This window comes from Centroberyx affinis, unplaced genomic scaffold, assembly GCF_046629955.1.
Source record: "Centroberyx affinis isolate AG114_WGS23_722 - 3 ecotype Tasmania unplaced genomic scaffold, CSIRO-AGI_Caff_v1 ptg002307l_1, whole genome shotgun sequence".
Classification (NCBI taxonomy): Eukaryota; Metazoa; Chordata; class Actinopteri; order Beryciformes; family Berycidae; genus Centroberyx; species Centroberyx affinis.
Window position 1 is genome coordinate 84,404 of NW_027280579.1, and position 20,597 is coordinate 105,000.

General features: G+C 42.5%; 1 protein-coding gene across 1 annotated transcript in view; it reads right to left on the reverse strand.

The window, feature by feature from the left end:
- Positions 1 to 34: 34 nt before the first annotated feature.
- The window catches only part of ralgapa1 (Ral GTPase activating protein catalytic subunit alpha 1), a 73,127-nt gene continuing 52,564 nt past the window's right edge, over positions 35 to 20,597 (reverse strand). Inside the window, exons 44-45 of the mRNA XM_071533003.1 lie at positions 10,133 to 10,257; positions 35 to 4,618 (exon numbers count right to left, since the gene is read on the reverse strand). Coding sequence (XP_071389104.1) covers positions 4,473 to 4,618; positions 10,133 to 10,257 — 271 coding nt within the window. The 3' untranslated portion in view covers positions 35 to 4,472. The remainder of the gene's footprint in view (positions 4,619 to 10,132; positions 10,258 to 20,597) is intronic.

Consider the following 20,597-nt stretch of genomic DNA (forward strand, 5'->3'; position numbering starts at 1 on the left):
CACACACACACAATGACCCAATCCTAGTGGTAAGAATCTTTTTATTGTCAAATGCCATCATCGCACATCCACTCTCTGTGTGTCTGAAATAGCCATTATACATGTATACATACTACAGGTTTGACAGTAATACAGTTCTCGGAGTGTGTGTGTGTGTGTGTGTGTGTGTTGCGGTACAGCTGTTACATGGTCAACACATGCAGTTAGTACTGAACTGGTGTCATGCAGTATGTATAGTCAGTAGTTACATACATCAGCTTCGTCCCAAACTACCCTCTGGACTACAGCCGCACCCGAGTCCACCACAGCCTGTAAGCTCACAGGATGAATCTACACAGGCACAAGAGATTTGAGTCTTATGCTGCATTCATGTCACAAGGGAATAACGGTTGGAATCACTAGGCATTCAAACTCGTTGGAGGCTGTCAAGACGGCATAATTGAAGTTTGCTGTAGGCTTAAGTTGCTCCTGATCAGCTTTTTTTTAACACATCCACTTAGTGACACATTTGAGTTCATAGCATAGTTTTATAGCAAACCAAACATTGCAATGTCAACCACAAATGAAAGATCCTGCTGCTAGTTGTGTCCTGTCATGCAATTTAAAGAGTTGAGACTTTTTTGAGACTTTTGAAATGCATACATCATTCCCTACTCTTGACTACAGGTGATTCCATGTTGGTGAAGTTTTATAATTCTAGGAAATCGCTGAGTACTTACCACCTGAAATTTGAGGAAGCTCTGATCTACCGTCTTTCCCATGGGACATGAATGCAGCATCAGTGCTTGAGTTGTCATGGTAACACTGCAGGAGTCACTGGTAGGACATTTGGGTGAGGTGGAGTGTGAACAGGGTGTCGCTATGGGGTTTAGGTGCTAGGACTGAGTTTGGGATGCAGCCAGGCTGTAGGGAACACTGTAGGTCCTAGGAGGCAAGAGTGGGGGTGGAGGAGTGAGTTTGGGACGTGGCCGGTGAGCAGGTTCGGGCTGTCGGAGTGTAAACGGGACGTAGCCAAGCGGGAGAGTTTGGGATGCGGCCGGTGACTGGCAGGTGAGCTGTAGTCTATTTACAGCATGTACAGATCAGTCCCATGGTGCACTGGGGGTAACGGACCAATCGCGTTACAGGAGGAGGGACGCGGCTCATTCCGGGACCAATAAGAGACCGGCGCCCCAACCTCAGAGTCCACTCACTTGGTCATTAATAACAAAAACGAACATCAACAACAACAATAATTTAAAGGGACAACTCAAATCTGAAGTGAGCTCAAATATTCAAAACACACACAAAAATAATAACATGAATTTGACCTCATTATACAATGGCATTTTTAAATGATAACCATCAAAATAAAACATTTGCCGCTTTACAATCCCTTTCTTCTCTACAGAGAAGCTATGGCTGACAGAAAAATCACAAAAAAAAACAGCAAAGTGTAACAGAAAATACAGTTGTGGAATACAGTGAGTTCAAGCCATGAAGCATCATGATGAACCTCGATGACACAAAGCAGATCTGGGCAAGGTCATTTTTGTTCAATTATGCTTCCATTATTAGGGATGTAATCAGGAGATAATGGAGAGATCATTAAAAAACGAATGGAAGAGGTAAATCCAGTACACCTGAAGTCTTTCAGCCGTCTGAAACTATTTGAGATCTAGTCGAGGTTTAGTAGCCGGAGCGATGTTTTTGGTTTGAGAGGCGTACCGACGGAGCGCTGGAATGAGAGCGTAAAGCTTCTCAATGCATGAAGATCCCAGGCGTGGTGTGTGTGTGTGTGTGTGTGTGTGTGATGTGTTAAAGCATTAAAGTGAGCGGTCTGGATTCAGATGCATGCGGATCCCCTCCACCCAGAACTGGAGGAGACGAGTCTAAAGATCAGAACGGATACAAAATTATATTCACAACCCTCTCTTTCTCTCTCTCTCTCTTCCTCCGCTCTTTGGCCTTAGAAAATACATCTTTCTCTCTTATGTACACTATTTCTGTTTCTCCCTCCTTCCCTCTTTTCACCCCCCATGGTGATGATGATGATGATGAAGATGAATGACCAATAACAGTCCGCCTCTCAAACTGCCTCTGGGCCTCATTTTCAGTGAAAAAAACGCTGAAATGTCGGGCTGAAACATCTTATAACCAACTTTAAAGAAGTGACACTTTCTATTTTCGGGGATGTGAAAAAAAACAAAAACGTATATCTTGAAAGATCACAGCCCCGCAGCTGCAGTGACGTTAAGTGCATACATTAAAAACGCTTCACGCCCGAGTGAGCTAGCCTGTTCGCTGATAAATGAAGCCCAGTCTCACACATAAATCGACAAGATCACAGATGATAATCCAACATCATAACGTTTTCTCAGATTATCCCTCATCTCCAGAATTTGGCCATAATTTGCGCGTAATTAGAAGGGGTCTGTAGGAGTGTTCGATATACATTAAGATCGTCTTTAAAGTCTTAATGAAGCGCTAACCGTTTACGAACAGGGAAGCGGCGAAGAAAAAAATCTTGTAGTGTTAACCCATCTTTAGCGGACGCGGTCTGAGGTGAAACCATGGTTTGGTTTTGGCAGCTATTCTCACGTTAAGAGTATATATACACGACAAGCCTCCTCGCACTGTACACATTCAATATAGATATTCATATACCTACTATATATATATATATTTATACTCATACATATATAGATATACACAATATATCTACGCAGAAGAACAAAGAAAGGAAAGCTGTGGTTCCGTCGCGTCAGATAACGCCGAGCTAAAAATACAGCGACATTCTTGTTCGGGTCGAAACGCATTTTTACAGTCAATTTAAAAAGAAACAAAAGAAAATATTAGATTCGACTGAGGGAAATATAATAAACGGTAGTGAACATATTCAGAAACAGTGCTTTTCCACATTTTACAGCGTGAAAAAAAACAAAAAAACAAAAAGAGCAAACTAAACTCTTTATGTAACAAGTGCTTGCTTTTTGATCGGTTCGTCTTTCTTCAGCTTTAAGGAAAGAGGCATAATCCCTCCATCGTTCCCATAACGCTGCTCTTCATACAGAGCGGGGGTGGGGGGGGTCAAGTGACTTTCGATCCAGTCAAGCTCGGGACGCGGCTTTGCTTCTGGATTCAAAACGCAGAAAATATTTTGGCATGAGAAGGCTGCGTCCAACCTCTTCGGCAGTAACTAAAAAGGTGTTCTATTGTTAGCAAATGAATGCGTTTCTATTTACAGTGTGAACGGACTGAATTGGAAGTGACCCCAGCCTTTCTCTATAGAGGCCTAATGCTGCACAGAGGACAAAATAGACATTTATCAGGCTTTCTTTCTCCATGCAACACTAGAGGTGCCGTCTCTTTTTATATCAAAACTCAGGTTTCTGCCTGTAGACGCACAGACAGACTATAATACAAATATACAGGATCCTCATAGACACTTCCAGGACCGACGCGACACAGCTAGACCGAGTACGCGGTCTAGTTTAGTAGTTTTTTCGCTCTTTATCCGCAGCTTCATCTTCTTCAGTGTCCTTTCTACAGATGCAGCCAAGTAAAAAGCACAGCACAGTCAGGTATAGCGGTCCAGCATTTGGCAGTACTGGATACACACCGGTTTCTGTGCGATTCCTATCATGGCACAGACCAGTATGCTCTAACACTGCACCGATCAGCATGCTGCAGAACTGGTTTGAACTGGTTTCTATGCTGTTTTGTGAAGAAGGCTGAGGCATAATGCAGCAATTGTGTGAGCGATTCCGATATAAAAAGTACAGTATAGTAAAGTCCAGCACAGAACAGTACGGAGTAGATAGAACAGACTAGTATGTGTGTTTGTGTGTGTGTGTGTACAATTGTGCGTCAAAGCGGTTTCTGTACAGTAAAAGGCCAGCGTCCAATCAGAACGGCAGCATGCTGGAGGACACGGGATGAGCCGGGTGGGGGGGTGAGAGTCAAATCCTATTGGCTTAGCTCTTCAGGAAGTCCACTGCAAGTAAAGTCTTATTGGCTAACTTAACCAGAGACGTATAGGGAGGACAAGTGACACATGGTGCCGCTGAAGGTTACGTTCATTCCTGAGAAAATCCTCATTCACTTTCATGACTAATTAGCTGTATGAACTTCATCTGAACAGTTCATTTTGAATAGAGGTTATTAATTACAACTGATTACAACTATTTTCATACGGAAATGCTCTCTGTGATTTACTTCTGTCATGTAATTTTATGCCAAATTCCCTCGAGAAGTAACGTCTTTCTCTCTGAACTTTGAACGCAACCGACAGAGCGCCGCATGACGACTCCCTCTCCTGATAGTCTGATATGGCCAGGAGGTGACCTACTATTGGCTAATGTGAACCAGGAAGCAAGAGGCCGGCCGGTCCGAGGTTTAAGTCGTGTTCTCGTTGGCTAACGTGAGAGGGACGTCAGGTTTTTGTTTGGCTGATGCGATGTGAGGGTCTGTCCTCGAGAGCCCGGGGCGGCTCAGGTCTTATTGGCCGATCCGGAGGAGCGCCGCAGCTTCATGGACATGCGGCTCTTGCTAGTCCGAGGAGACATGGGGGACGCCGAGTCGCTCCCGGCCTCCCCAAGTGCCGGACTTTCTCCCCGAAGGATCTCTAGGCAGGAGCCTGGGGGAAAAGGAGGAGGGCAGGAGAGGAGAGGGGAGGGGAGGGGAGGGGTGAGAGGAGGGAGCGAGTGGAGGGGACGGAGGGATGAGGGAGGGAGAGGGGAGGAGGGAAGTTAGAGGAGAAAAGGATGAAGGGACAACAGAACTGTTACAGCTGCCCCCCCCCATGCTGTCCCGCTACGGACAGCCAGCCAGCCAGATAGACTCCACAGACTCCTACAGGGACACGGACACAGACAGGACAGACATACAGACAGACTCACACAGACAGACGGGACAACAAACAGACAGACAGCTAGAAAGACAGACAGATAGACAGACAAGCTCTAGCGTATTCTACATTTGGTTCATTACAGTTCCCTACAAACCACTACTCTAGTCTCTCTGGGTACTGATGCTTTTAGACAGATTTGAGTGGTAAAAATCAAACGTTTCAAGTAATGGTGATGGCCCCGAATGGATCGTGAGACATGAGATTAAAGTCCTGAACCTTATCGCACCACAAGATCATTTGTACAACCGACACAAACTAGCACCAACTCTGATCTTGAAAATCAGTTGTGATTCCAAATTGCAGCTAGAATTGGCCTGAACTGAGAAGGAAGCAAAAGAGAAGTCTACATTAGCTAAAAGTTAGGCAAGAACTGGGAATAATAAAGTACATTTTATTTGATTTAACTTGTCTATTTTAATCATACAATTTGCATCCATTTCCTTAACAGTAGCTGCCATGTGTGTACACAGGACACACTATTTGATACAATTTAACACAATGCAATGTATAACAATACTGTTAGAAGTGATTGGTGGCGGGGGGGCAGACATGCCTCATTCAGTGCAGGTCAACATGTGAAGCTATGTTTAGGTTTCTAGCACTGTATGGTTGGGTTTACATCCCCATTATAATGAACCAGAAACCCAGAGAGCATCAGGATTTGAACATAGAGTGCATTTTGTTCATCTAAGATCAACTGGAGCAATATAAAATCGGTTTGAAATAGAGATTTAGGGGGAATTCAAAGGCAAAACAGAACAGAAGACTAGAGAAGGAACATAAGACTAGAGAAGGAACAGAAGACTAGAGAAGGAACAGAACACTAGAGAAGACTAGAGAAGGAACATAAGACTAGAGAAGACTAGAGAAGGAACATAAGACTAGAGAAGACTAGAGAAGGAACATTTGACTAGAGAAGGAACATAAGACTAGAGAAGACTAGAGAAGGAACATAAGACTAGAGAAGACTAGAGAAGGAACATTTGACTAGAGAAGGAACATAAGACTAGAGAAGACTAGAGAAGGAACATTTGACTAGAGAAGGAACATAAGACTAGAGAAGACTAGAGAAGGAACATAAGACTAGAGAAGACTAGAGAAGGAACATTTGACTAGAGAAGGAACATAAGACTAGAGAAGACTAGAGAAGGAACAGAAGACTAGAGAAGGAACATAAGACTAGAGAAGACTAGAGAAGGAACATTTGACTAGAGAAGGAACATAAGACTAGAGAAGACTAGAGAAGGAACATTTGACTAGAGAAGGAACATAAGACTAGAGAAGACTAGAGAAGGAACAGAAGACTAGAGAAGACTAGAGAAGGAACATTTGACTAGAGAAGGAACATAAGACTAGAGAAGACTAGAGAAGGAACATTTGACTAGAGAAGGAACATAAGACTAGAGAAGACTAGAGAAGGAACAGAAGACTAGAGAAGGAACATAAGACTAGAGAAGACTAGAGAAGGAACAGAAGACTAGAGAAGGAACATAAGACTAGAGAAGACTAGAGAAGGAACAGAAGACTAGAGAAGACTAGAGAAGGAACATTTGACTAGAGAAGGAACAGAAGACTAGAGAAGACTAGAGAAGGAACATTAGACTAGAGAAGGAACATTAGACTAGAGAAGGAACATTAGACTAGAGAAGGAACATTAGACTAGAGAAGGAACATTAGACTAGAGAAGGAAAAACTGGGCTGATTGAAAGTATGATGGGAAAAGGGACTGAACTGACTTTCTAGCTTTAGAGCGTACCATTCACAGCTAGCATGAAAGACCTTCCGCTTCAGACCCTTCCCCTTCACCCTGAGCAGGTTAAAGCTGTCTAGTGGTTTAGGAACCATCAGATACATAACACTACTGTCCTCTGGAGAGAGGAGGAGAGGAGAGGAGAGGAGAGGAGAGGAGAGGAGAGGAGAGGAGAGGAGAGGATGAAACAAGAGGAGATGAGAAGAGGAAGGACAGGAAAGGGCAAAACACCAGAAAGGGAGAGAGGAGACATAAAAATAGGGAGGAAAAGGAAGGAGAGGAAAATAAAGAGGAAAGGAAGAAGACAAGGAAAAAAAGAGAAAACTGAATAAAAATAGAGAGCAGTTGTCAAACAGGAAAAGAGAGAAACAGCTGAAGTACATTCAACAGACAGAATGGCAAGACATGAGACACAAACACACTCATAAACATACAAACACAAAACATATACACATAAATAATGCTATAGAACATATTCTAACTTCATCATGCTGAAAGCCATTTACCAAACATGTCAATGAAAAAACAAGTGGGTATTTAATTCAAATGTAACCAATACATGTGTGTATCTGCATGGGTCTACATCCAGGTATGCTTACTCATATTTTTTGTATGTCAGTGTATATGTGTGTGTGTGTGTGTGTGTGTGTGTGTGGTGCTACGGTGCTAGACCATGCCAAAACCAGGAAGAGAGAGAGAGAGAGAGAGGAGCAGACAAAAGGTTAGAGGTCAAAGCTGCACCAGGTCAACGTGACATCGCTGGTGAACGGAACAAACAGGGAAACGGTTAAACGTGTGAACAGAGAGAGGAGGAGAAAAGTCACATTCTCAGAAAAAAAAGGATGTCTCACTTTCTACATGTCGGTGAGCATAGTTTAGGACAGCACACCTCACTGCTGGTTATTTTTGACACTTTTATTTTACATGCGAGTCCGACTGAGATGCTGAATCTCCCGGAGTCCTGGTCCAGAAAGCAGCGTGAAGACAAACATAAAAGTTGGAGCCAAAAACACGTCTGCTTCTTCAACATCTTCCTCGGCATCAGGCTACATGCTGTTTCGAGGCTGACGGCTCAGCAAGATGATTGACGGGTTTTGGGGGCGGGACCTTGACCAGCTGCCTTCAGGTGAAAAGTTGCGTATTGCAGCTTTAAAAATGACTTTGGCTGAGAACTTCGGAGCTCAAAAAGTGAGTTTCATGCCCTGCTTGTGTTTCTGTTCAGCATCATAGTGTGTTTTATGTGTGACTAGCAATGCGTGTTACATGCTAAAACAACACAACTGACGGATGTGCTGAAACTGACACATCCTTTTAGACAGTAAGAGGAGACTGTTATCAACGCATGCAGACCTGCTGTGCTCGCTGAAAACAGAGAGGAAGGAGAGAGAGCAACAAGACAGAGAGAGAGGAATCACAGGAGAGGACAGGTTAGGTTGGAACGCCGTTAGGAGGAGCCAATCAGAACGGGGCATGTCAGTCACGTGACCAGGCTTACCTTTTAGCTATAGGCAAGTGAGACATTACGATCTAAAGAAGGGGGGGGGGGGGACAAAAGGAGACAAAAAAAAGAAAGAGACAAAACGAAAAGAAAACAACATAAAACAAAACAAAAATAACAACAAAAAAAAAAGAAAAAAAAAGAAAATGAAAATAAATGAATAAAATGTGTGAAATGAAAAAAAAAAATAACAGAAAGAGAGAAGAATGCTTGATCATTGTGCTGTTAAGGGAGGGGAACCTGTGAGTTAATAGAGAGAGAGAGAGAGAGAGAGAGAGAGAGAGAGAGAGAGAGAGAGAGAGAGAGAGAGAGAGAGAGAGAGAGAGTGTAATCTGAGCAGGATTGATTTCAGAACACAGGATTATTATGTTCTCCAGACCAGATCAAAAACAGTCTGAATCCATTTTGAATTACTTGAACACATGAGGAGTGCTTGTTTTATCCTACCTTGCTCACAATGTGAGGCTGGTTAAATTCCAAGATAAATCAAGTGTACCTCATGCAGTTCAAATTAGGGTTAGACTGATATATTGGGCCTTTTTTTTTTTTTTTTTTTTAAATCGGATATTGAATTGCATTATATAAATAATATCAGTTATTTAATTGATACATACTACACTGGTTGTCTCTAGGAAGCCCTTAAACTGAATTGACTGGAATATGACAATGGAGAGTTTTAGTGTCTAATGGTCTAAAGGCTGTTTCAGATAAGAGGCTTTCCCACTCAGACAAGAGTAAAATTGTAGGGAAATGCTGAATATGTGCACATTTTTGGTATGAAAAATGTAAAGATATTGAATATCAACACAAAATGTTGACTTTCAGCAGCCTCAATTCAACAATATTATCAGTATTGGTCCTCAAAACCCATGTCAGTCGAACCCAAGTTCAAATATTCGAAAGCATATTCAAATATATTTCTTGATCAGGTCTGAACGTTCAGCCAGATAAGCCTCCAAATGACCAGGTAATATTTAATGAATATGTAGAAAATATTATTTGGTTATCTGGGTAATCCTGTGTTCTGAAATGGCCTTTGGGGCTGAACAACGCACCAAGCAACCACTACAAACCAGTTTACTCTACTGTTGGATTCGAGGATCATCAAATATTCTGAAAATGAACGCTTTGGAAAACCAGAAGTGTCTCAGGTTGCGCTGGATGTTATTCAGCCTCAAAGCAGGGTGATTATTATTTGTATTGTTATTATTTCTGACATAGTAGCTGGTGAGAAGAGGGGCAGTCGTCCAAGTACAATAACAGTACACACACCTTGAGACAGTAACACACACAGTTGCACTTCTGCATAACCTTAAAATCAGGTCACAGTATCCCTATAACCTGTAACATTAATACACTGACATGTGACTAATACAGGCCTAAGCCATACATTTGTCTATAACCTCTACATGGATATCATTATATCATTTTAAATTAGGCTTAAACAGGCACATTATAGGCAAAAAATTATCAGTATCCCTCTAATAAAGTGACATGCTTAATGTGAGAATCATACATTAGAATATAACTCCCATGTGTATGTCTGGCAGCTCTAAGGCTGATCAGATGTCAGCTAGTCCCTCAGAGACACTCTGGAGAGAGAAGAAGGACTGGCTGAGCGGAGCCTTGGATATACAACAGAACTCATCAGATATAAGGCTCTGGATCAGACTGTGAGTTGCTAGTGTGTGTGGCTGCTCTGTAGTTGGAAAGACAGACAAATAAACAGAGAGAGAGAGAGAGAGAGAGAGAGAGAGAGGCTGGACGATTGGTAGTTTAAAAGCTAGCAGGCAGGACCTTCCTTATGTGCCTGACTGTATAGAAAGGGGAAACAAAACTACCCAAAAAACAGGAATAAAATATGTACAATTTATTTAGGTGGGACTTTCTCTTCAGCAACTCATTTGGAACTAATATATGAATGGGCAAATCCAGAAAGACACACACATTTGGATGACTGGATGTTTCGGGGAGCGAGGGGGGCGGGTCTTACCTGAGTCAGAGGGCAGGTGTGTGCAGGGGGCGGGGCTGTAGACCCGAGCGGCGTAATCCTCGAAGGTGGTTGGCTCCTGGTGGTGCTGGACGATGGTCTCTAGGTAACGGGCTCGCTCCTCATAGCTGAGGTCAAAGGTCAAGGCCAAACACAATAAAAGCACACATACCAATAGGAAAAAAAAGAATCTGAATAGGGTGTAAGATTGTGATAAAATCTAGTCAAAATGTTACGCATCTTAAAAATATAGCCAACAATGGACATCAATAAAATAGAATAGAATACAATAGAACAGAACAGAATAGAACATAGACAAAAACAGAACAGAACAGGACAGAATGAAACAGAGTGGAATAAAACAATAGAATAGAACAGGATGGAACCAAACAAAAACAGAATGAAATAGAATACAATAAAATAAGATAAAATAAAATAAAAGGAGGAACAGAAGAGAACAGAACAAAATAAACGGAAGAGAATGAAATGGATTAGAAAAGAATAACACTGAACAGAAAAGAATAAAACAAAACACATCCGAATAGAATCGGACAGACTAGAATAAAACTCAATAGAACTGAACAGAAAAGAACAGAAAACACCAATAAGAGAATAAAACAGAATAGAGGAGAAAAGAACAGAACAGAAGAGCATGCGTGTGTGTTATATGGATTATGCAAAGACAATAAAACGGCGTCCAACGGGGTCGTTATCTACATTTTTCAGATCGAGAGACACTGGTAGCAACACCGGCCGGTTAACTGAACTCCAGAAATACCTGGACGACTCATGTGGATCTGATGAGAAAACAAAGATGGCGGAAAAAACACTTAAAAATTCAGGAGACAGAGGAGTAAATGGAAACCAGGACTTCAACTGTCCATCTATTAGAGATAACCTCGTTGATAGAATGACATTTCACCCTCCTAGTCGTATATCTAACCATAATGACAACCATATGCAACCATTACAGTCTCCTGGACGCACACACACACACACACGACCCATGTCCCATCATCTCCCAAAAGTATTACCATTCTCTCAATGAGCTCCAATAACACAGGATTCCAAATGAGAGCTGAGTGTGTGTGTGTGTGTGTGTGTTTTATGTGTGTTTAGCGCTCTGTTTGATAGGGTTAGGGCCAAGAAATGGTTATGAATAAGCACTTTGCGTGTGTGTCTGTTTGACTGTGTGATGGGATTAAGCCAATGAATCTTCAGAATGAGCGCGGTGTGTTTGCGCAGTACCTCTGCGTGTGCGTGTGTGTGTGTGTGTGTACGCGTGTTGTGAATGGGTTAGCCATCTGTAATAGCGTCCATGGGTTTTCTATTGGGTTAGAGAGCCGGTCTATGGGCCTCAGAAGGAGCAGATTCAGGTCTAATGGTAACTGATCCGGTTAGAGACAATGATAATAACAACAATATGGCTCCTTTAACGTGGAGGGACAGACTGCGCTGGCAGGGGAGAGGGGGGAGGGGGGGGCAGAAAGAGATATAGAGGGATGGATGGAGGGGGAGGAGGAACCTTGTATAAACTTCAACACCGACACCATTTCCCAAGCAATGTTTTGCTGGAATCTACCACTCTAGCTGACAGATAAAGGTGAATATTAAGGTGATTAAAGTAGATTTATTGTATACATTGATCAATACTACACTGGTTGTCTATGGGAAAACCTTAACCTGAACTGATTCTAATGAGAGTTTTAATGTCCCATGATGGTCTAAATGCTGTTTCAGAGGCTTTTCCACCCTGATAAGAAGAAAACTGCGGGGGAAACAATACTTGTACATTTTTTTGGAATATTTGTCATGAAAACTGTCCAATTGAAAGACACTGAACACAAAATATCAGCTATTTGCAGCTTCCAATCCAAAAATCAGTATCCATCTTCAAAAATCCATATCGATCAAACCCGATCTTAAAGTATGCTCCTCGCAATTTGTGTCACACAAAAAAAAATACACTTTCGATAAAATGGTGTGATTTGACTTCGATTTGACAGAGGGAAGGAAATGAGGGGGAAAAAGTAAGAGAGGGAAATGAGGGGGTGAGAGAAACAGAGAGAGAGAGAGAGAGGGAACGGAGGATAGAGGTGAAAAGAGAGTGAGACACTGAGGGAGGAAGAGAAGGGGTGACTCGTGAAGAGGAGGAGGAGGAGGAGGAAGGGTGAGAATCCTGCAGCGAGCCACAGGGAAAGAAAAAGAAAGGGAGAGAAGAGGGCAGTGGGCGAGACAGGGAGATATTTTGGTAACAGCACTGTGTGGTGTGTGTGTGTGTGTGTGTGTGTGTGTGTGTGCGTGTGTGTGTGTGTCTCCTGGAGAGAGCTGAGAGAAGAACAGTCACACACACAGCGTCGAGCCGGTGTCTCTCACACCGTGTGTGTGTGTGTGTGTGTGTGTGTGTGTGTGTGTGTGTGTGATCTCACCGTTTGCCTTTTCCTGCTTCCTGCATCGCACTTCCTCCTTGTTGACTCAACCGGCTGAGAGTGTTGAGTGAATGTGTGTGTGTGTGTGTGTGTGTGTGTGTGTGTGTGTGAGAGAGTGTGGATATAACGCAATTATCAGCAAGAAGCGAACCATCCGGATACCCCTGTTTTCATGATGTTTTAATGTCATGTGGATGTGAGGAAGCAATTGCGACTGTGCTTCCAAGAACATTAAATATGATATCTATGTGTTTCAGAAAGACATATCCAAGACTTTTCAAGACCTTTTTCATGCCACCTGGAACTGAATTTAAGATCAAGTAATAATCAATAGAGAATCAATAGAGAACCATGGCTAGCGACAGTTCTGAAACCATAAATAATATAAGACAAGGACAACAAGAAATTGATTAAGGGTCATTAAGTCCAGTCATAAATTAAGTTAATAAAGGTGAAGATGAAACTGAAATGTGTCTGTCATGAAATGTATGAATATTCTCGGTTTACATTGGAAGCATTCTAAGATGCACAGGTGCCTGAACGTTAAGCCACTTTTTGTGAGTTCTCAGGTGGTGAATGGGTTTGAAAGAAAGAAAGAAAGAAAGAGAGAAAGAAAGAGAGAAAGAAAGCAAGAAAGCAAGCAAGCGAGAAAGAAAGCAAGAAAGCAAGCAAGCAAGACGAAGAAAGCAAGAAAGACAGACAGAAAGAAAGAAAGAGAGAAAGAAAGAGAGAAAGAAAGCAAGAAAGCAAGCAAGCAAGACAAAGAAAGCAAGAAAGCAAGAAAGACAGACAGAAAGAAAGAAAGAAAGAAAGAGAAAGAAAGACAGAAAGAAAGCAATAAAGAAAGACTGAAAGAAAGAAAGAAAAAGACAAAGAAAGAAATAGAGAAAGAAAGACAGAAAAAGAAAGCAAGAAAGCAAGAAAGAAAGCAAGACAAAGAAAGCAAGAAAGAAAAAGACAGAAAGAAAGCAAGAAAGCAAGAAAGACAAAGAAAGAAAGAAAGAAAGAAAGAAAGAAAGAAAAAGAGAAAAACTGAAAGAGACTGAAAGAAAGAAAGAAAGAAAGAAAGAAAGAAAGAAAAGAAAGAAAGAGCAGTTAGACATGGCACCAACCGCTGGGATAAATGACAGGAGTATCAGTTTTCTTTTCTTCACCCCTCTGCCTGCCTTCCTTTTCTCTCTGTCACCATTCATTTCTCCCTCTCTCTCTCTCTCTCCCTCTTGCTCTCAGCGTGGGTTTCTGCCCTCTGTAATGTCACCTCGTCACCCCAAACACACTGAGAGGAGGCAGCAACAGGAGAGAGAGAGACACAGGATACATTTACATGCACAAATAAAACATTCATATTTAAGATACTCAAGTGCAAGTTTATGAGCAGCATGTTCATGCCATATCTAGCCATATCTTCCTCTTCTTCTTCCTCGCTTACATGGATACAGGGTAATTGACATTGAATATTCTGTCCTACTGTCTTGCCTTTGGTCAAGTCTTTGCCACCTGTGTCTTATTCACTACTTTTGATGTACTACTTTCTTTTTTTTTTTATTATAAAACAGGATTAAAATGTGAACAAGATTTCCCAATAAAAGTCAAGTCAAAATCAAATCAAGACACAGAGAGCGAGGGGAAAAAGTAAAAAAGCAGGAAAAAAAAACAGCGAGTGAAAGGTCAAAGAAAGTAGACTCGCATTGCATCCAGGCATCTCTCTCTCTCTCTCTCTCTCTCTCTCTCTCTCTCTCTCTCTCCGTCCATCCCTCCATCCAAATGGCAGTCGTCACTCTAAAATCTACTGTAATTGAATTTCAGATGGCTCCTTCTCTTATCAAGTCATTAGCGGGAAAAATGTATCTCTTTCTGAGGGAGAAAGGGAGAGACAGAGAGAGATTCGTGGAGGGAGAGAGAGAGTGAGAGGGGGTGGGGGGTGGGGGGTGGGGGGGGGCTAGAAAGGGAGAAAAAGGGAAAAGAAAAGTAGAGCGGAGAAAGGCAGAGAGGACAGAGACGGAGAGAGGAGAGAGGAGTCGGATAAAAAGGCTCTTTTGTGTCGAGTCAGAAACTCATTTTCTCGGCGTGGCTGAAAAGAGTGGCGAGCGTGAAGTGTTCGTGCCCTCTCCATCTCTCTCGCTCTCTCTCTTCCACCCCTTCTATCCCCTTCTACCCCCCCCCCCCCCCCCCCCCCTCTCTCTCTCTCTCTCTCCCGCCGAGCGTTTCATTGTGGTGCCGTTCGACTCCTGTGATCACTTGAGACCGAGGGAGATTGGAGGAGAGGAGGAGGCGAGGGGAGGAGAAAGAGAGCTTGTTAGCGCATTAGGAGCTGGGCCCACCGCTGGGGTGTGTGCGTGTGCGTGTGTGTGTGTGTGTGTGTGCGCGTGTCAGTGTTTCTATGTACAGGAGGTCTGTGTATAAATGTGTGTGTGGATGTGGAATATGTGTGTGTGGCTGTGTGTGAAAGTACAGTGCCTTCAGAGAGTATTCAACCCCCCTTTTCCTCATTTTGTGGTGTTAAAGCCTGCATTCAAAACTGATTAAATTGGATTTTTTTTTTGGTCACTAATCTACACACAATAACCCATTAAATCAACCTTCTTTTACAAATTAATTAAAAATGAAAGCTGAAATGTTTTGGACGACAAAAAAAATCTGTTAAACCAACGTTTCAGCAAATAAATCGGTAACACTTTACATTAAGTGTTCATTAAATAATGTTAACTAATGCATTTACTAACCTGAATTAAACATGAATAACAACAATAACAATCATGACTTCATATTAAATGCACAATAAACAACTGCATTAGGTTGTTACACATTTGTTAGTGCCAATGTATTGTCTAAATTGAAACTCTAACTCTAACTAACGGAAAATGTTTAAGTAACACATGTAGGAAAATGGAAAAATATGGAATTACCCAGACTCTTCCAAGATATTCCCCAGGCATTCTATGGCATTCCACAAATTCCATGACCTGTATGTAAATATAGAATACTGGAGTCACAGTACAGTATGCCAACCAGCTCACCCACCTATCTGACTGGGCAGAATAGAGTATGTACCCACCTGTCAGGGTTATCATCACTGACAGGTTGGACAGTGTATTCAGAGCCAAGCTACTTCTTCATCTACTGCCACTACAACCCTGCTGAAAGAGCAGATCAATAGCAAGTGTGGGCTTCGAGTTAAAGCCGTCTCTGCTGCTCTACTGGGCTGCTCTGTGAGGCAGTGATACAGATAAATGTCCATCTAACACTGCATGAGATATTACCCACCCTGGGGTCACCAGTGCTAAAAAACATATGCATATAAAATGTTTTTTTACATCACACTGCAACTACCGAGAGCTTGGAGTGACATATCAAACTTTTGTCACTTTTCAACACAACACGTTAAAGTAATAACCCGCAACATTTTCATATAACTAAATGTCCATTTTGCTACTTTCTATTGCAATATGCTGCCCGCAATAGTGATTCAACCTTTCCACAGAAAAATCCTCACACAAGAAGCGACGTGTTTTACGTCTCCGGCAGCAGCAACAACAGTTTGGAATAAACAGAAGAAGAAGAACTGGGTAGTTAGCATGGGCAGCGGTAGCCACCGTGGCTGAACAGACAAAGAAAAGAGAAAGTCAAACTGCATCACACAGAAAATCCAAAGAAGAAGACGTCACAGTACTGGACACACTGTTTGATTGACAGGTGATCTGTGGGAAGAGCAGTGCAGAAACACCACAGCAACAAAGATGGAGACTAAGAGAGACAAGGACATCGAGGATTAGGACTTGAATGTTGCCGGCTCCAAATGGCAGCGAGTAAAACATGTTAGAAACTCTTATTCTTTGGCAACATTGAAGGTTAACACAAGATGAAGGGTGGGGGAAAAAAACTGACCACTGCTTTTTAAAAGTGCAACTCCTGCAGCAACAATACACAAGATTCCACTCTTCCTCAGAAACACACTCACACTCTCACAATCTCACTCTCCATCACACACACACACACACACACACACACACTATCTGTCCTCTCCACCCCAGGCATTGGAACAGACAACAGAGAGAGGGACATCAGAGGGATAATACAATTGGAAAAGCTTTACAGCGTGTAATGATAAACCTGTGTGTTTGGGGGTGTGTGTGGGTGTGTGTGTGTGTGTGTGTCCATGCCCAAAGGAACAAGCTAATGGGTTTATATCTTTCTGTGATAGCAATGATATGGAGGCCTTGTGATTTCATTACGAGTGTGTGTGTGTGTGTGTCCACGTACGCCAAAGATGGGGACAGAGATAGGTGGGTCTAATGCACTACTTATTGCCAGGGGTGAATGTGCGCACAAACCACACACACACACACACACACACACACACACACACACACACACACACACACCTCCACTATCATATCTACCCCTATTCATCTGCCCCTTAACCCAATGCAGAAACAGAGAGAGAAAAAGAGACATGATACATTTATTGGCCCCTTCTCGCCCCCTCCCCTGCCTGTTCTCCCTTTTACACACACACACACACACACACACACACACAAAACAACTCCTCTCTGTCACTTCTGAGGAGCCCCGAAGCTGCCAGTGTCATTACAAGCTTTATTTAACAGACGGACACACACACACACACACACACACACACACACACAGAGCACGGGTGTTAGTGCACCAAGGCCATAATAATAATTCTCTGATTAGAGAGCTGGATGTCGTTTTTATCTGCAGGCTCTAACAACAGATAGACAATAAATATCCATCCTCCACACACACACACACACACACACACAGATATGGATCCTCATAATTATCATTGAAATGGATATAGGGGGTGATATGACACAAACTGGTAATAGAAATCATTACAGGCATCCCGGCTGTTGGGTACAGATTTTAAATTCAAAGTACCATACCACATCCCCCACCGCCTATATACTCATTACTAGTGCTGTGGCTATGGCTACATGCTGGACAGAAGATAATAACAAACTCCATCTGTGTAGCACTTTTTAAAACGTGCTTTAAAAATCAAATCAAACACTCCAGTAAAAACAATACAATAGCAAATAACAATAGGATAAAAGACATTATGATTAGACACTATTAAAAATCAAATATCAGCCAGTCAGTGTCATCCACCTCTGATATGACGCAGTTTAATTGATTACATATTACAAGTACGCATGAATATATTATTATTATCATCCTGGGTTTCAGTGGAGAGTTTTACTGTCCCATGATGGTCTGAATGCTGTTTCAGAGACTTTTCCACCCTGACAAGAGGAAAACTCTTGTCAGGGTGAAAACTCGGGGGAAACGCTGAATACTTAAATGTTTTGGCATGAAAATGGACACATTTAAAGATATTGAATATCAGCACAAAATATCTATATAACAGCTATAAGCAGCTTCAATCTAAAAAATATTGACGCTGCCCTCCCACATTGAAACCCATATAACCCATCCATATAGAGAGCTATCAGAGCTCATGATCCACACACACAGTTTGCAGTGGTCCAAGTTGTGGTCTTTCTGTCATCCATGACATCCCACCATGAATCCTAAACACCTAGTCACATACAATCACAAACACAAGCACAAAGTGCGCGCACACACGCACGCACACACACACACACACACACAGATTAGCTTGTTTACCAGTCAGCGGGGGGGTCCGCTCCAACAAGGTGTGATCAAGCCACTGATGGCCACAACTCATGTGTCTGCACAGCTCTGGGCGACAGGGCACACACACACACACACACACACACACACACACACACGGATATATATTAAATATAGGAATAATTTTTTTCCAAAATTAGAACAGGAAAATACAGAACAGAACATGAGTAATAAAGTAACCAGCGATGGCATCAGTTCACTTTCCATTCAATCAACTGAAGAAGTGGATTGTCTTCAGAATTCAAACTGAAAGATTAATACAATTTTGGCATGATTTTTGCAAAGTTGTCCTGTTAACTCACAATATATAAATTACTGAGAATGAATGCTCTATCATTAGACAATTAAATGTGGTTTCTATTTCCATTTTGAATCAAAGGAATTTAAAATTTTAGTATTTTACCTTATATATTTGCCATTCTATCACATTATGTGCAACTTCTACATTATAATTTCACTGTACGCCAGTGTGTCAAAGATCTTAAAGCTGACATGGGTTTGTGAAGCAGAGCCGCTGACAGAGGCAGTCACAGAAACAGCGCTATTCTTTATCTAGACAACGAAAGTCATCACACACACTCACACACACACACACACACACACACCTCCCCAGGGAGAAGTGGAGGAGAGCGATTAGCCGCGACCCCTCCTCCTCATCTCTTTCTTTTCATTCCCTCGATCCGCCGTGACAGGAAACAATTAGCCACCGCCGCCTACCCCCCTCTGTTTTGTTACACTGGTGAGGACATCTCATTGACTTGCATTCATTTCCTAACCCCTAACTCTCACTAATACGTGCCTTACTGTAACCCTTAATCTAATCCTAATTCTGACTCTAACCCTCAAATTCCACTGAAGGTGTGATGCTGGTTTGTTATCAGTGTGTCGTTCTGTCTGCTGCACGGAGGGACAGAGGGGGAAAGTGTCTGGACCACATTCAGCAATATGCAGAAGAATAGCTTTGGTATTTTTTCACTATGTGCACAAATGTAAACAAAAGTGGAGCTGAAACAAACTACAATACAGCCACAAACTACAAGTACTAGTATAGCAGGTTACAATGATCTGCGGTGGAGCTGCTTTTAATCATTTTACAGGATGCTTTCCATCCATGGCTGATGGCTGTAGCGGAGTTTGGGGGGCTAAGGACAAAATGACCACATTTCAGCATCAGCGGTGAGAAAATGTCTTCAATTTGTGAGGTTCTGCCCTCACCTTTCTGCCATGGTGAGGAACACACACTCCCTGTCACACACAGCAGATTGTAGCCTTACCGGGACAATAGGCTCTATTGTGGGAGCTGGCAAAGACTGGCTGGCCGCTAGGCGTTTGGCTGCTCCTGGTGTGTGTGTGTGTGTGTGTGTATATTGGGGACAATAGCGCTACATGCCCAGAGCTGCCATCATTTCACTGGGAACAGAGTGTGAAAGAGAGGGGAAGGCAGTGACACATACACACGCACGCTCTCTCTCTCTCACTCACACACACACACACACAGACAGACACACACACACACACACACAGCATCGCTATCACATTGAGCCATATGCTGACCCCAGCCTCACTGCAGCTATCTCTGCCAATCAACTACTAGAGGGGATGTCCCCACTCAAACACACACACACAAATACAAAAGCTCATATCCCTAAAGAGTGAAATATACACATATACACACAACATAAACACACAGTGAAATACACGCACAAGTATAAACACAAATAGGTAAATGATATACATTTGAAAATGCGCGCACACACACACACACACACACACACACACTCTCTTGCTGGCAGAGAGTGTGTGTAGCAGCTTAGTAACCCTCCAACATTGTTTCCCAGAACCACAATCACCCAGAAGCAGATGGAGGATGGCCACAGCTCTCTCTTTTTCACACACACACATTCATACACTAAACACACACACACACACAAACACCTATCACATACAACTGTCTCTCACACTCATGTATGTGTTGATCTGTCTTTTAACACACACACACACACACACACACACACACACACACACACACATATCAGATGGTAGAGCAGCTGTAGGAGATCTTGCTAGGGGAGCTGTGGCCAAAGAGGTCAACTAGTCCACAGCGGCATGAAACTGAGATTAAACAAAACAAAAAAGAAGTCGACCGCTGCCTCTAATGTTCCCATAAACTATCACTAAACTACAAACTACAAAACTAAACTTCAAATTTACGTGGAACTGTTTGTTTAGAGAAATTTAAGGTGAGGCAATGCCGAAAATAAAACTTTCCAACTTTCCCGAGATCTCTGGAACGCAGCGTTCGATGCTGGGACTCGCACCTTAAGGTTTACTGACACTAATGTATCACTCGATAATCTGAT